We start from the raw sequence: 18,272 nt of genomic DNA, 5'->3' as shown, positions 1-18,272 counted from the left end.
TAACTTGTTTTTGTTGTTAGTTGTTTTACTCTCTGTTGTATAATTTCTCACTTAATTTATCCATATTAAACAGCTACATGATATAGTGCATTTTTGCTGTTTATCTGTGAAAAACAAGCTACTTTGAAGCTGAGAAATGATGAAAAAGCAATTAAAGCCATTGAACATTCACATACTCATTACGCGTATTTAATAGTGCTGTTAAAGTTAAAGCGTTAACTCATTGATTAATCACAAAAAAATATCGCATTAATCATGTATTAACACAGATTAATCACACTATTAATTTTGACCGCAGATGGTCCTTTAGCTTGACAGCGGATGGTTACTTTAAAGGTAGCACAGGTTGTGTTTGACCAATAAACATAACTAAATACATTAAAGTAAAGCATTTAATAAATGTTTGCGTATGACATTCTGAATATTTGTTCATGTCAAAATATTGTGTTTTTCTTATTTTTTTTATTATGCAAGTAATGGGTTATTTTAAATGATCCAAGTAATAAACTGATTAGAAAAATAGGAGGATGAGAGTGTGCAGTGGATCAAAAAATGTTGAAGACGTCCTCATACCAATAAATGTCGAAATAATTAACACATAGCAGGACCTCTTCAAATTTGGCAGGCAAAAAAGGTTGATGAAAAGCCTTTTTAATTAAGTGATTAATTATGATTAATCAAAATTCTAAGCTGTGATTAGTCTAATTATATTTTTTTATCGTATAACAGCTCTAGTATTTAAAAAATTGATTAATTAAATAATTATTTTTTAAATTTCCATTTATATAAATCTTGTTTTTATTTTTTACATTTGTTATATCTAATTTGATTTAGACTTGTATTTATTATTTTTTTATTTTGGCATTTTTGGTCTTCCATAAGAAAGAATCAGTTTGATACTGAAAATAAATGTTTTTGTGCCTTCCAGTAACTCCTGATTATTACTGTACGGTACACCCAGTCCCATAAAAACATTTTAATTTTTTTTTATTAAAATTAAAATTCTGCATCACGCACGTGCTGTGGACCTATGACTTTTTACATTTCTCAGAACTCCTGACCTATGTTAATAAATACATGTATTTTTTATTTATTTAAATATAATACTGTAAATCTATTTTGAGTAGTTTGAAAAATGTATTAAATGAGACATGAATTCCATCCCAGCAGAGCAAATTATTAGCTCAGTCTGAACATGTTCATCAGTGTCACTCTGAACATGTTCATCAAGTTCAAAGTTCAGATCACAAATTTTAAAATTATCTAATTCAGTTCATAGTTCATAATTTATTTTTATTTTTATACTAAATTCATCGGTCCAAAAATGCACTTATAGTGCTTCACATATTGATTATGTCCAGTAAAGAACACATTTACGTTGCCAGGATCTAATCATACAATTTGAAGCTGGTGTTGGAAATGTTTTAATATAAATCATTTATCTACCTCCTTATCTAAACATTTACCAACACTCAATCATTGCCTATTTTTTTCAGTACTAATAGAATGAGTGTGCTAATAGATGAAAGTGCATTTGATTGACCTTAAGGCAAGTGTCAACCCTTACTAAAAATATTTTTACAGCCCTTAAAGGTTTGCAGAGCCCAAGAAGGGCAGCAAAATTATTTTGACCCCAAAAATATAAAAAATTGGTAAGAGGGACAAAAATGCAACCTAAATTAGGTCAAAGAAGATATATTCAAAGTAATAAGAAGATAAGAAGAAAGGTGGTGGGAGTAAGAGGAGGAGGGTGGTAAAATTGAGTGAATAGTATTGGTGTGGCGGTGGAAGGACAGAAAGTAAGGTGGAGCACAAGCTTGATGTGAGAGAGAGAGAGAGAGAGAGAGAGAGAGAGAGAGAGAGAGAGAGAGAGAGAGAGAGAGAGAGAGAGAGAGAGAGAGAGAGAGAGAGAGAGAGAGAGCGATGTTACAGATGACGTAAGGTTGAGAGAAGCCAGCAGAGGAGGTAGGAGTGGAGGAGTCGATGTGACTGTGAGCATGATAACGACATCTGGTATTGCCAAAGAGTGGAGCTGGGAAAACATTTAGGTTGTGTTAGGTGGAATCGAGCGAATAAAGACATTGTTGTGCTATTGCCAGATTAAATTTGTAACCTCCAAAGTTCAAACCGCCAGCTTGGCAGCACTCTGGCATAAAGAGCCCAGAGGAGTGCTGCTCGCACCATCACAGACAAGAATATCAGCCAAGTTTCTAAAAATAGCTCACAGACACAGCTATTGCTCGCAGGATCGCTATCGCTCACAACCCGCTGGTGCCCACTGCAAAATACTGTTATTCACTGGAAAGTACCTTGGGAGAATGCTATGCTCTGCTGTCATAGCAATAGTGGGAAATTGTGGGAAAAATATTTAAACGGAATATGATTTAAAAAAAAATCATACTGAATGTAGAATTGAGAAATAGTATAGAGAGAGAGGGAGAGAGAGCGAGAAAGAGAGAGAAAAAGAAAGAGTGAGAGATTGAGAAAGAGAGAGCCCTCTGTAGTCTAACAGAGAAACATACCTGCTTTAACAGCGATGATGTAATCCCATCTCTCACCCTCCCTCCCTGCCTCCCTCTTTCCTAAGACTAGTGTTGCCTGCTTCTGTTTGTTACACACAGCACACGCTAATGTATAACAATCTGAAGAGGCAGGCGAGTGAGGGAATGCAAAACATCTGTTGCCTTGACCACCGCCAGTGTCAGTACAGTATTGCCATTCCGGTGTCCAACTGTCAAAACCCTTTGTATATTTTCTGTAGTTTCTTGCAATGAGTGATGGATCATTAAGAGTGTCTTAAGCGGGGAGAACATGAGGCATATTTTTTGACATGGTGTACATATTTCACATAAATGGGACGGTACCTCTTTGTTGTTTCCTTGAATTGGTCATTTCTATTTATTGCGCTACAAAAGTGCCTCACTCAATAAACTGCATTAAGAGAGAGAAAGAGATAGAGATAGATAGCTATATATATATATATATATATATATATATATATATATATATATATATATATATATATATATATATATATACATAGAGAGAGAGAGAGAGAGAGCCCTCGAGCCTCAAGAGACGGTGATCTTAGCAAGCATTAGCTAGCTAATGTTAACTTTGTTAACATTTTTACTGTTTTACTTTATATTTTAACCATTTTGTATTTAGTTATAGCTGTGTAGATGTAGGTATAATTATGTTAACTCAGTATGGCTCAATGAATAGAATTGTATTCTTATCTGTGTTACTTTCATGAGTAAGGGCAACGGGTTTGTACATTCATTCGCTATCGAATAATGGGAGGGCCGGTCTCTGCCGGTCGGAAGGGAGTCAGGCTTATTATTATTGTTTTTCTTCTAATCTGATTTATACCCATGGGAACAGATTCTCTTGTATTCACTGAGTTGTAACCAAGTGTATTGTGGGCTGATGGGCGGAGATTTCGAGTCTCCCACTTTTCTCAATAAATGATGATGTGACGGGAAGCCGAGCACACAATTCTGAACAAACCGCTTGAGAGTTCAATTGTTGTCAATCAAAAGCTTTTGATACCTTTGCAAAGGGACTTCTTCACCAGGATCTCACCATTCAGTTAATTGAACACGCAAAGAGTACAATACTTAATATTGTCTACTCTAACAAATGGTGATCCCCGACGCTGAATTCTAACGGATGGTGGCGTTATTGACGTAGAGCAGGCTGCGGCGTTCCCCAACGGGCGGAATTTCTGGCGCCATATTAATTCCGGTAAGTGGAGATTTTTATCCACGTAGAGAAATTCTGTCTGTTTGGTGGCGCTATAGCCGGTTTTTCGTCTTCTAAATTGTCTAAAATTTTAAATGAGATCTGTGTGAACAAGTTGTAGTTTGATGTCGTTTTATTGTGAGTTGATATAATTCTGACGATATTGAACTAAACACGTCGTGGGGTGGTGCATTTTTAAGTGACGTAAATGCAGCCTGTTGAGAGATGAAGCTTTTTTTATACGGGAAGAAGTAGTGTATTTAATTTGTTAATTTGTTTTGTTTTTCGTCAACGCTACGAAGAATAAAAGGGTTTGCCGGATGACGTAAAAAGTCTTTCTTTTTACTAGGGATCGCGAAGATTATGGTATGCGCTTCTGTTTTTTAAGCAGTTTTGGCCGAATTGGAGGACGAGTATCATAATTGTTCATGGCTCTTGGTGTGAAAGTTCTCGTAACACGTAATATGTTTTTTGAAAAAGCGCCTGTTTGAAATTGAACAGTATTGAGGGGTCCAGGTTGATTACAGTAATAATTGGATTTATCTTACTGTATTTGCAATCGAGAGATTACGTGTCTTTTATTTGATTTTTTGGCGTTTCTACAAATTGTAGTTTTGGGGTCAGGATTACCGTATGAATTCCTTTTGTTCTACGGTGGATTCGATAGCGCGTGATAATTAGTTTGAAAATAAGCGCCTTGCAAAAATTTTGCAATATAGGGAGAACAGTTTAGCTCAGCGGGATTGGATAACCGCTGTGTATAAACGAGAGGTCACGTGATTCTTATGTGTGTCTGTTGTGTGGCCATATGTGTTAACATATTGAACTATTAATACTAAAAGTGAGACGTCACTGTATTGATAAATATTAATACTACTTGCGTAGAATAGAAGCCGGAAGTAAACATAAAAAACTACAAACAAAATGGAGGGCGTTTTTGACCGGGATACAGAATGGTTTGACCTGAATGCGCTTCCGGTCCATAGCAGGAATCTGTGTCTAGATATACAAGTTAAGACCGCATTTGATGTTGCTGCAGAAGCAATGCCCGAGAAACATCGACGGAAAATGAAAAAGCTGATAATGGATTGGACAACGGCAGGCTGTGACAAAGGATGGTTTCCACCTTTGACATCCACTGTTTGTTTGGTAGCTTTGATGAAAGCAGTGGAAATGGCATGCGTGAAAAAACGGCTTTCGCTGGACAAAATGGTACGTCAGACTTTTGTATTTTCTTTGAATGGACGGAGAGTTAGACAAAATCGAAAAAAAAGTGGATAAATTGATGTGCAATGCTAGACTGTTGGCTTTGGGTAGTTCTGTAAAACCCGCTCGGGGGGCCTTAGCAAATGCTGCTAATGATGCTAAAATGACTCCAGCTCCTGTGGAAGCTATCAACCCGTTTACTGAATTACCGTACAAAACTGCGGTTCAAATGCCACAGAATTTGCAAGCGCCGATTTTAAAGGTGAATGGTGGTAATCACGATGTGGATTGGAATGGTGGAAAATGTGATATAAATTCTCGGCCAATTCGAGCTAATTTACAGGCTGCGGCTGACGGCTTAGCAGCTGGCGTAAGCGCTTCTGTGACACGATTGGAGAGTAAATTAAACGAAATATTGATGATGAAGGATGTTCCGCAAGCAAAATTGAACCAAGCGGGTGCTTTTCAATTGGAACTGTCTAGACACGCTGAAGTGCCCCAGGTTATTCGTAACAAATGGCGTGTGATTCTTTCTCGCTTTGTGGAGGTTGCGAACGAACAATTGACAGAAGAAGAACGCTTATTAAGGGCGCAACGTGATGAATTGTTTCAACGACATGAACTTGATATGACTAATGAAATTTCTGATGCATTGACGAAGAGCTGTCAAATTGTAGAGATTCGACAACAGTTAGCTGATCTGACATGTGCTGTTGGTGACGTCGTGAGACAACGTGGCTTTAGCGCATCCGATAACCTCCTAGAGGCTATTCCTGAACAAATTGTAACCCGATCGAAAGGGGTGTTGCAAGCGCCCATGTTGATGAAGGTGGATCCAGCCACCGGTAATTCAGCTACTGTATACAGACCCTATTTGCCATCTGATTTGTGCGTGCTTGTAAAAAAACTTCCTCCGATGCAGACGGGAGGAGAGAATTGGCTGAGGTCGCTTCAGAGGGAAGTCACTGGGCAGATTTTAACTGCAGGAGATATACGTACGCTTTTGACACAAGCATGTCCTCTGTCTCAACTCGAAGTGTTGTTGACTAATTCAGTAATGTCGTCTTTGTGTGACGGTGAGGCATTATCACGTGATAATTATTTAATGCTGTTTGGAGCACTTGGCGAATTGTTTCCACTCCCTGAAGTTGTCATCTCTGACTTGATATTTGCTCCCAAAGTTGACGAAGAGGCCGCGGCGTTTATTGACCGTGCTCTTGTGGACTTTTCTTTAAAGACTGGCCACTTGCCAAATGATTCTGCACTGTATTCACAAATATTTCGAGCTGCGGTGTTAAGGGGTGTGCCTAAGTCTGTTGTGCAGGCTATGGACGCGAATCCGGATTTGCCTGGAACCGACCATGACAGGTGGTTGTCTCATCTGAAACACCATTTGAGAAGGTATGCAAAAGATGTCGAATCAAAAACTGAAAAACATTTAAGTACTGAAAAACAATTGGCGATTTTACAATTGCAGACTTTAAAAAAACAGGAGGATTTTGTTCCTCCGGCTTCTGCTGAAATGTCATCATCTGAAAATGTCATGGGAGGGTGTGTTTTGTATCAGTCAGAGCCTTTTCCTCACCAAGACCAGTGTTTCAGTTGTGGCCATTCTGGGCACTGGGCAAATGCCTGCCGGCAGTTCCCACGTGTGCGGGGACGGGGGAGGCGTCAACAGAGAGGACGAGGCTCCTACCGGCAAAGGGGACGTGGCTCATGGGGCCCTTCCACACGCCCGGCATCACAACAACAACATTACGCTCCTGTGCCTTACCAACAGTTCCTGCCGCCACCTGGTGGACAGTTTCCGCAATGACTGGATCCTGAATTCACATGTCATGGCATGCAGGAGCCAATGATTGACATGACGGTAAGCGGAACTGTTTTTTCATTTATGGTAGATACTGGAGCTCGACATTCTACCATTATGAAATTGCCACCTGACAGTACGCTCACCACGGATGGTATTTCGCTCGTTGGATTTAAGGGAGAACAGACTGTTTTGCATATGACATCTCCGCTTCACACACAGTGCTTCTCACAGACTTTTTTGCACGAATTTGTCTATGCTCCGAATTGTCCTGTGAATCTTTTGGGAAGGGATCTTCTCATAAAAACTGCTCCATTGATCCAGTGTGGACCGGACGGAATTACACTTCAGTTCCCAGACGGACACACTCATCACTGTAATGGTGAATCCGCATCCAACGTCTCCACCCAGCTTGCAGTGATGCCTCAAAACGCCATGACATGCACCCCTGCTGACATCTACTGGGCAAAAGTTGACACTGATTCTTCCGGCTGGAGGGACGCTGAGAACTTTTGGAAGCTATGGTCTTCTTGGGTGAGAAATCTAAGATCATATGAGATGGTTTCTGACTGTATGCATTGCACATTGTTCTATGACAGGAGAAGTGATGAGATATACAGTGAAGCTTTCAGTACAGTTGCTGACAACGCCTGGGAGTTGCGTGTCGGTGATTTGTTTGCAGGAAAACCCGGCGTGGCATTTTCTGTTAATCTGACTGAAGAACAATCTCGGTGGTACAAGATGGCGGAACCACCTGATGAATCCATGCTGGCATGTCATTCTCATATTTCACTGATGGTGTCATCCCGGCATACGGCAAAAGATTTGGGTCCATTTGTCCTGGCCTGCACAAGAGCAACTGATTGGCAACACTCTATACACACAGATTTATTGTATTCCAAATCTCTTGATGCCTATTGGATTAAATCTGACTTGTTTGCCTCCATGTCTGTTTTAGAACATCAACTTTTGGATCGGCATCATGGGAGGGAGACATCTGACAGCGAGTTTGCTGGTGACATGTTGAGAACCTTGCCTACTGCACTGTGGTCGATTGACCCGACTGATGTGGGCCTGTGTAATGTTGCTCCAGTAACTTTTGAATTGAAACATGACCCCGTTTGGGTGCAACAAAATAAAATGAAAAATGAAGGGCGACTTGGCATCTCAGTAACAATTGAGGGTTTGCTGAAAGCGGGGGTACTTTGTAAAATTGATAAGTCTACCTATAATACTCCTATTCTCCCAGTGGAAAAGAAAAGTACTGGTAAATTTCGAATGGTGCATGATCTCCGAGCTATTAATGCTAAAGTTTTGACACCTGCACTCCCGGTGCCAAATCCGCATTCTGCACTGTCACAAATTACTCCATTGCATACGCATTTCACCTGCATTGATCTTGCAAATGCATTTTTTTGTATCCCTCTTCACCAGTCTATGCAGAAGTATTTTGCATTTACATGGAATGATGAGTGTTACTCCTATACCCGGCTACCACAGGGTTTTGTTTTGTCTCCTGGAGTTTTCAATGCTTCCCTTCGACAGCTGCTGTCAACTCTCCAACTTCCTACTGATGTTCTTTTGGTGCAATATGTAGATGATCTACTCCTAGCGGCACCATCTGAGGAGTCCTGCCTACAAGCTACACAGCTCCTTTTGAGCCACCTGGCTTCGGTGGGTTTGAAGTGCTCCAAAGACAAACTCCAAATTGCCCAACCTCAGGTTTCTTTCCTGGGTCGGCTTATATCAAAGCATGGAACAGGTATTTCTCCGTCACACAAAGATGACATCTTGCATCATCCCAAACCGACAAATGTGAAACAAATGTTGGCTTTTCTGGGTCTGTGTAACTACTCCAGACATCATGTTCCGGATTTTGCGGAACTGACTCACTCTCTCAGACAATTAGTAAATGAAAAAGGAATGAGGAACCTGTCGCATGTTCTAAATTGGACACAAGCTGCTGAGAACTATTTTGTTCTGCTGAAACAGTTTTTGTCATCGGCAGCGGCTCTTGTCGTCCCTGATTACAAAAACATGTTTTTCCTTGATGTTTCTGAAAAATCCAGCAGTGTGTCGGCTGTTCTTTTTCAAAAGGGGGAAGATGGTAATAGACATGTTTGTCTTTATGCGTCAACACCTCTTGAGAAATATGAACAGCGTCATCCTCTTTGTGCAGCTTTTGCTTCAGCACTAGCTCGCTTGATTCAGAAAACATCTCATATTGTGCTACATCACCCGCTTACAGTACGTATATCACATAGTACAGTGCAGTACGTAACCAGCCAAGCATTTACTATGACGGGGGGACGACAGAGAAAGATTGAATCAGTCCTGACACAACCTCACATTTTGTTTGTACATGAGGGAATTAACATGGCAGAAGGCATGTTGGAGGGACAATCCCACTGCTGCACTCAGTGTGTTTTGGAAGAAAACTCACTGAGAGATGACCTTTACGACATCCTAATAGACGACGCAGAAATGACGTTTTTTACTGATGGATGTTGTTTTAAGGGTAATGATGGACTCCAGTCAGGTTTTGCAGTAACACAGATGATTGGAACAACTTTTGACTTAAGAGTGGCAGATAGACTCACAGGGCCACAGTCAGCTCAAAGAGCAGAAATAGTGGCAGTAACAGCTGCATTAAGAATAGCAAAAGACAAGACTGTGAACATTTACACTGACTCTGCGTATGCACATATAGTGATACACACAGCCATAAAAGAATGGCAAAGAAATGATTTCATGACTGCTTCAGGGTCGCCGATCAAACACCATCAAGATATTTTTGATCTAAAAAACGCCTTGCTATTGCCCAGAGCGGTTGCTGTGATTAAATGTAGGGGACATTCAAAAAAGAATGATTTTGTGTCAGAAGGAAATGATTCAGCAGATAAGGCGTCAAAACTAGCAGCGGGCTACAGCCCAACACTTCAATTGATGGTGAGCGAAGATGAAATAGGACAAGAACTAACCATAGAAACAATTAAGCTGTGGCAGGAGAAGGCCAGTCCGGAAGAACAGAGTGTGTGGCTGGCAAAAGGCGGACAAAAGGATGAAACAGGTATATGGCGGAAATAAGGTAAATATATCCCATCGCAGAAACAACTAAAAAATCTCATTTCTGAAGCCCATGGACTGTGCCATGTTGGCACAGAGGAAATAATGAGACGATTATGTAACTGGTGGCATCCTTACATGAGACAAATTGTTAAAAATGAACTGCAGGACTGCAGTGTTTGTAACAAATTTAACAGTAAAATGACATCCAAACCTCCTCCTGGCACTCATGATCCAGAAGTGACTGCTCCAGGACAAGTAATCTCAATGGATTTTACAGATATGATTAAACCAGTGGAAGGATACCGATATTTGTTGGTAATTGTGGATTCCTTTTCCGGATGGCCGGAGGCATATCAATGTAAATCTGAGACAGCAGAGGTTGTGGTAAAACATTTGATTAATCATTATATACCATCACATGGGTTTCCCAGAAAAATTAGATCAGACAATGGGACTCATTTCAAAAATAAACATCTACAGGAAGTAGAACAAGCATTGGGGCTGAGACACACTTTTGGATCAGTGTATCATCCTCAATCTCAAGGAAAGGTTGAGCGAATGAATAGAAATATTAAAGAAAAATTAGCTAAAGCACTGGCCTCGTCAAATTTGAATTGGCTACAAGCCCTTCCAATTGCACTAATGAATGTGCGAATGTCATTAAACTCAGCTAAAGGCTGGACTCCATTTGAAGGTCACAAAAACAGACCATTTCCGGCTCCAAATATGCCGCTGGAAGAGTCACACATTGAAGGACCTCCGATACTAAAACAATTAGTATCTACATTTTCTAAGCTAACAAAAAAGTGGCCAGTTGCTCCTTTAGAAATAAATGATTGTGAATATGTGTGGTTAAAGGTGACTAAGAGAAAATGTTTTTTCCCCAGATGGACGGGCCCTCACCGGGTAACTGAAAGAACGTCTTGTGCAGTGCGCTTGCATAAGAAGGGGGACACCTGGTACCACCTGTCATCTACCAGGCCGGCCGGGACACCTGCTGGCTCAGCAATCCGACTTGTGATCACCGGATGTCCTGACCTGGGAGCCACGTCAGCTGAATCCGTGCCCGGTTCCGGAGCTGCCGTTTGAGGACATCAGTCAACTAAGATCAAGTCAAGTGCCTTTTCTTGGGCAATCATTCCACGAAGAGTCACATTTTCGGGCAGAATAATCCCGGTGACAAATCGAAGAATTTGGGTAGTCTACCCCAGATTCTTAAAGAAGAGAAAAAACTATTGCGTCACTTTTTTCATTCAACAAAGAACTTCATCACAAGATGGCTTCAAAGCAGAAACATATATCCGTCTGCTGTATCGCGACATTTCTTTTCATATTGACTTGGTATTTTTGTCAGCCTTTTGACACAACTTTGAACGCAATTACAACGTATCGTATTAAGCGAAGTATTAAGTCTCCATATAATCCCTGGGTCACATTCTGGATTTATAATACATCAATTGCTGTGACAGTTGCTCCAAATACAAACACTTCTGTTAAAATTCCTATTAAATCCTTAAAGGGATTTGGTAGGGGGAGACAGACTAAGGGGGAAGATTGGATAAATTACTGGTGGTATTTGACAGGACATGTACAACGAGATTGGAATGCTCTAATAACAACACAGGATGGAAGATACTGGCGTCCGGGAACTAGTGAGGAGGCAATCTTCTTTAGCAAAAGAATAACATTGCGTAATATGGGGGGTCGACTCTATATGACCTTTATTTTTCCAGAAGGTAAATTACGGTCGCCTAACACAACAATTGATAACGCCTCCTGTTTTGGATTTCTGTTGTGGGCCTGGTTCTCCGGACATGACCCATATTTCCCCATTTTAGTATGCGTAAATAAAACAATGAGTAATTCAGAACAGCCAAAAATGACTAACTACACAATGGAGAGCGGAGTGAAGGCGGTCAGCGTACCAACTGAGGGAATAGTAGAGAGGTTTCGGGTTACAACAGGATTTTCCGGGGGCAGTAACAATTGGCTATTATTGGCGAACGAAGCGGCTCGAGCCTCTGATAAAAACAACTGTGTGGTATGTGTAGGTCCGCGTCCTTTATTGAGAATCATTCCGGCTAAAATAGATGATCACTGTGTAATGGAATTAATGAATAAGGCTGTCCCCAATGTCAAATGCTCGAAATGGGATAAGGTGTATCCCCTCGTCGATTGGCAGAAAACTAAACCAGTATTTTCAAACAAATGGTTGCAAATGGTAATTTTTCATGTATTAAAATGACAGGTACTGGAGAACAGTTGGGGGAACTAAATTACATCACTCAGTGTGTGTCAATAGTAGATGTGGGACAGAAGTTCCAACCACGATCCAGGGCGGACATATACTGGTGGTGCGGTGATAACAGAATATTTGACAAGTTGCCTTTAAATACAAAAGGATATTGTGCCCTCATAACCCTTCTCATGCCAGTACAAATCTACCCCATCTCTATTGATAACCTGTTACAAATGATTGATAATTGGGAACCAAAACCTCCTTATTTTCAGAGGACCAAACGACATTCTTGGCAAGAGCAGAATGTTCCCACCTACATTGATGCAATTGGAGTACCAAGAGGTGTGCCAGATGAATACAAATTAACTGATCAAGTACTCTCAGGATTCGAATCTGTAATTTGCTGGTGGTGCACCATAAACAAAAATGTAGATAGAATTAATTATATATATTATAATGTACAAAGGCTAGGAAATTGGACTCAGTCTGGCTTTGAGGCTGTACGCGGCCAGTTAGCCGCCACATCTTTGATGACATTCCAAAATCGAATTGCACTAGATATGTTACTGGCAGAGAAGGGCGGAGTTTGCTCAATGTTTGGAGATCAGTGTTGCACTTTTATTCCTAACAATACTGCTCCAGATGGAAGTCTGACAATTGCAATTGAAGGGCTGCAAACACTCAATAAGAAAATGAAAGAGCAATCCGGTGTAGATACTTCTGTATGGGATAGTTGGATGAATGTGTTTGGCCGCTATAAAGCTTTGATTTCCTCAATTTTGATATCTGCGGCTGTTTTCACTGCATTATTAACGATTTGTGGATGTTGCTTAATACCGTGTATTCGTTCTCTCTGCCAAAGACTTATTACCACTGCTATTGAAAAACATGATGTGCAAAATATGTCCTCTCATATGATGGTGGCTTCTGCTAAACCATACGTGTCTTCTATCGCATCCAATGAGAGGGACGAGGATCCTGCTGGCATCTTTTTGTAAAAATGTTTGTTTTGGGCTCTTTTGAGAGCCCAATTGAAGGAATGTTAACTTTGTTAACATTTTTACTGTTTTACTTTATATTTTAACCATTTTGTATTTAGTTATAGCTATGTAGATGTAGGTATAATTATGTTAACTCAGTATGGCTCAATGAATAGAATTGTATTCTTATCTGTGTTACTTTCATGAGTAAGGGCAACGGGTTTGTACATTCATTCGCTATCGAATAATGGGAGGGCCGGTCTCTGCCGGTCGGAAGGGAGTCAGGCTTATTATTATTGTTTTTCTTCTAATCTGATTTATACCCATGGGAACAGATTCTCTTGTATTCACTGAGTTGTAACCAAGTGTATTGTGGGCTGATGGGCGGAGATTTCGAGTCTCCCACTTTTCTCAATAAATGATGATGTGACGGAAAGCCGAGCACACAATTCTGAACAAACCGCTTGAGAGTTCAATTGTTGTCAATCAAAAGCTTTTGATACCTTTGCAAAGGGACTTCTTCACCAGGATCTCACCATTCAGTTAATTGAACACGCAAAGAGTACAATACTTAATATTGTCTACTCTAACACTAGCTAATTTTGAACCAGCTAGCTAGCTAGTACGACAGAACATGCATGGATCTAACCCAGTTGTTTAAGCCTCACTTAGAATATGCCTGCCGTTAAGGAGACATTTGGATTTAAAGCAGTATAGTAGGTATTTCCCTGTAGCAGACCACTTTTTTCCTCCATCTCGGCTTGACAAGACGTTTCAACTTTGGCAAAGGAACAGATTGGTATTTTTTTATGATTTGTATTCTGACGATGTGTTCATCTCATTTGAAACATTTGAAAGTATCCATAATATACCTAGATCCCACTATTTTAGTTTTTTTTCAACTACGCAGCTTCACCAGTAAAAGGTTTCCCTCATTTCTATTCCTACCACCCAAAAATCATCAATTTGAAACCAATAACATGTGATAAAACTAAAATGTGAGACAACAATGTTTAAAACATATTCATAGCTCATCATTGTGTGTACGACACGGTCTGCTGCAATTCAAGGTACTATATCTCCTGCATTATTCAAGAGATAAATTATCAAAAATCTTTCCCACTACGAATCCTAGTTGTCCATGGTGGGCCTCGATTGGACATATGTTTTGGTCATGTACTTCCCTAAATGACTACTGGAGACAAATATTTATTGTATTTTCCACCATTTGTGGCCAGAATATCATACAGCATTTTTGGTGTACCACCCACGTGCTGTAGAATCTCAAATTTGCAAGCAAATGCTTTGACATTTGCTTCACTGCTAGCACGCAGACTTATACTCTTTCATTTGAAAACAAATTTAGCCCCATTGTACTTGCAGTGGTTGAGGGAAATACTGTCTTTCTTGCCTTTATAGAAACTACGATACAAGCTGTCTACTGCCCGAAAGAAAATGAAAAATGTGACAAGATATAGCTGATTATTACAACTTGTTTATAACAAACTCAGATTACCATTGAGTTTAAAGCTGTGACCTGTCTGACCACTCTTTTTGTTAAGAGCATGGGAGGGAGGGGGAGTGGGGGTTCTTGGTTTGTTTGCATGTTGTGTGTTTGTTAATGAAAAACTGTGCAAAAATAAAGTTGCGAAAAAAAGAACATGAATACATTTAAAACTTCACCCAAAAAAAAAAACCCCGAGTCCTGCCAGTGTACTGCGAGGGATCCTGGAGGTTAAAATAAATTATTTTGTTTTCCAAAATGTGAATATGAGGCTTGGTAAAAAATAAATAAATAAATAAATAAATAAATATATATATATATATAAATATATATATATATGGTGTTGATAAAGTGATATACAGTAAGTGAACTCTATTTACCATTATGATCAAATTGGATTGTTCAGTTTTGGACTATGATGTGTAAAATGCAATTAGCAAACAATACGAATAGATTTGGAATTCAGTGATTTCAAAATTCCATGTAATATAACTTACGCAGTGCAGCATGCTACATTAGTTTTTGGAACAGTTGTGTCCAAACTAATACAAAAAAAAATGGACAGTTGCAAGGAACACTTTGAAATTCTTTGACTTTAATTTATTAAACACACTGAAACCAATCAAGCAAGCAATTATTTATTGTTTTTATCCTCCAGTTATTTTGAAAAAAAAAACCTGCAACAAAACTGCTTTGTTTAATGGTGATAAGTAGTTCGATTAGTTAGATCCACCCCTGCACTAAAGAGCAGCTGAATCTCATCTCCACATTTAGAAGCAAACAAAGAGCAAACTGCTGTGGGCACAAAGAAGAAAATGGAACAAACAATGTTTGCTTTTAAAATTGAATTATCTTTATTCAGCAGTGTTTTGAAGTTGTAAATAATTTATTTGTATATTTGTTTATCTAGAAAAGCTCTACAGCAGGGGTGCTCAATGTGTCGATCGCGATCGAAGGCAGTATTGGTAGATCTCATGGCATTGTGCGACCTAAAAAAAAAGTGCCACCTTAAAAAAATAATAAATAAAATGGCGTCATCCCATCATCGGTCCCGTGGCAAGTTATCGCCAATTTTTATCTCTCTGCGAGCTGAGAAAGAGAAAGGTGAAGGAAAATCCCAGTTGACCGGACAGCAGTTATTTTTCACACGAAAGTTGTCACCAAAGCATCGTTCTGGATGAGTCACGTGATCGTTAAGCCGCAGTTATGTCGAGGACACCCTCCCCTTCCCACCAAACAACAACAACAAAAAAAGGTAGATCACAGGAGGCTGGCTGCTTGAAAAGTAGATCTTGGGGCAAAAAGGTTTGGGCACTCCTGCTCTATTTAAGATTAAACAGAGAATTGTTGACCAACTTAATTAATAATGAATTAATTAACTTAAAATTGCTTCAAGTGGTAACACAAGATTAAATTAAATTAATCAATATATTAATTAATTAATATTAATAATATTAATAATTAACTATGAGTTCATTAAATTTAATATATTCACTTTGGATTAACTTAATCAATCGAGTGTTACCACTTGAAGCAATTTTATTAAGTTGGTCAACAATTCTGTTTAATCTTAAATTAATTCAACAATTCTCTTTTTAGAGTGTAGTTTTTTGACACACTCCCTTCTCACACTATACGACGGCATATTAGGGCCACATATAAAATCAAAAAAAATTTACAAGGCGGGGGCAATATTCCGAGAAAAAACTAGCAAATTTGCCACTTTATAAAGTAGCAGATTTACAAGAAAAAACTCAGAAACTTACAACAAACACATGTAGCGTACTACTCGGATGTTTGTGCCAATACTTTTCGGTCGGGTTTTCAAATAAGGAGATAGTAATTGCTTTAACAGAGATTAACCATATGATATTGAGCATTTGCTCTTTGAAGCGTTGGGTACGGCTAGCAACAAAGGTCCACACCCTGAGGATCAGGCATTTAAGTTAATTTGTTAAAATGTATATTTACGTGTACATTTGTTTCCAGAATTTACACATTCATACATTTTGGTATTTTTTTGTACAAGTAGCTAAGTTGATTTGTCGAATCTGCTGATCTCCATCATTCACTTACATTTACCTAATGTATGCTAGCTTCTGGTTGGTTAGTGTTTAGTCAGCTGATAGGGGATCTTGAAGTGTTGTCGCTCTCGCTGCCGTGTATGACGAATAAAGTTTAAATTAAAAATAAATCCGTCTCCATCATGTCTTTTCATTTTATTAACAGTGTCCCATTAACAAATCCTCACATTAGACTATAGCTAAGCTACGTGTATTTCTCGTAAGTTTCTGAGTTTTTCCCCCGCAAATCTGTCACTTTATAAAGTCGCAAATTTGCCACTTTACAAAGCCGCAAATTTATGAGGTTTTTTTCTCGGAATATTGACCCCCTTCTAAAAATAATATATTCATACGTGGCCCTAAAATGCCATCGTACACATATGCTCACATTCACCTTTTTATTTTAAACTAGCCTTGTGGGCTGCGTCAAATATAATTTTTACTATACGCCGTGAGCAGCTGAAAAATGCAAGGCAAATGACCCTCGGGCCATAGTTTGGAAAGAATGTCTGCCTCACGGTTGTGTGTTCAAATATCATCTTATGCCTTCCTGTGTTGAGTGTCCATGTTCTCTCTGTTCTTGGTTGCATGTGATAATGTGAATTGTATGTCCTAATGTGGTGACCAGTTGAGAGTAAATCAGCTGGGGTAGGCTGCAGCTCACCTGTGATTCTAATGAGGACAACCAGTCAAGAAAATGGATTGATGATTTTTATGGTATGAGTTCAGAGAAAATTCGGGTGGCACAAATGTATGAAGCTGAGAGGAGAAGTTGGAGGCCACCTTTATCAAGCAGGTCACTCACATTGCACAGTCAGGTAAGCAGAGGCAGTCGGTGGTAGGCCAAGGCTGTTGCTTGGAGCACAAGTGTATTTCCCAGCATCCTCAGGCTTGACTTGGGCAATGATAAGGGAGCCGTCGATCAGAACACTGACTCTGCGCTTTAGGTCACTGTGAAAAGTAAGGAAAAAAATGACAGTTTATTCAGTTTAATCTCTGATTGTACAATAAGATCCATAATGTGCATGCTATTCACGAGCATACTGAGAAAAGGAAGGACAATTGTACCTTTCACTCTGAACTACTCTGGATGTTTTTACAAATGTGTAAAAAGACTCCTGTGTGCTAAATAGAAATGCTAATTACAAGATAATATATTATTTAGTTAGCACTTTGTTACAGCAGTGTGTGTGTGTGCATGTGTGAGTGTGTGTGATTGTGTACTCATTAGTTCACCTAAAACCTATTAAAAATCCCATACCGTTCACCTAAACCGAATACTTCAGAATCCAGCTAGAGTCTTGCGGTTGTCAGGAGACCCGAGGAAGGATCAAAGGAAAGAAAGGAAAGTGAAATCCAGCACCGACCAGACATTACCTACTACCTACCAGGTCACCAACCCCAGAAACATCTAAATTCCAACAAATTAGGGAGACCTCAAGAGACCAAAGGAGAGACTGAGGAAAGGACGGAAGAATAGATGAAGCAGAGTGAGATCCACACCTCTGGTGCCTTTCTGTTGAAATGTCTTCTTTCATAACCAGCCATAACCAGACAAAACGTTGTGAGTTACTTTTATGTGGACATAAATCATTTTATTTAAATTTGAAATGATTTGTTTCACCTTCTGCAAGAAAAACGTTATCACTCTGCTGTA

At 39.4% G+C, this 18,272-nt stretch overlaps 1 protein-coding gene across 6 annotated transcripts in view; it reads right to left on the bottom strand.

Moving 5' to 3' along the window:
- igsf9bb (immunoglobulin superfamily, member 9Bb) overlaps window positions 1-18,272 on the bottom strand; it is a 133,330-nt gene that overhangs the window by 49,472 nt on the left and 65,586 nt on the right. For all 6 annotated transcript variants that reach the window (XR_015097383.1, XM_086098332.1, XM_086098335.1 and 3 more), the window contains exon 7: window positions 17,421-17,566. Coding sequence is in view for 5 of the 6 variants with exons in the window: in XM_086098332.1 (XP_085954458.1) it covers window positions 17,421-17,566 (146 nt within the window). In the remaining variant the exon portion in view is untranslated. The remainder of the gene's footprint in view (window positions 1-17,420; window positions 17,567-18,272) is intronic.

The sequence above is a fragment of the Leptonotus elevatus genome, chromosome 16 (assembly GCF_054856555.1).
Source record: "Leptonotus elevatus isolate MCC_2025b chromosome 16, RoL_Lele_1.0, whole genome shotgun sequence".
NCBI lineage: Eukaryota > Metazoa > Chordata > Actinopteri > Syngnathiformes > Syngnathidae > Leptonotus > Leptonotus elevatus.
The sequence above is the reverse complement of the archived record's forward strand: the minus strand, read 5'-3'. Positions and strand labels throughout refer to the sequence as shown.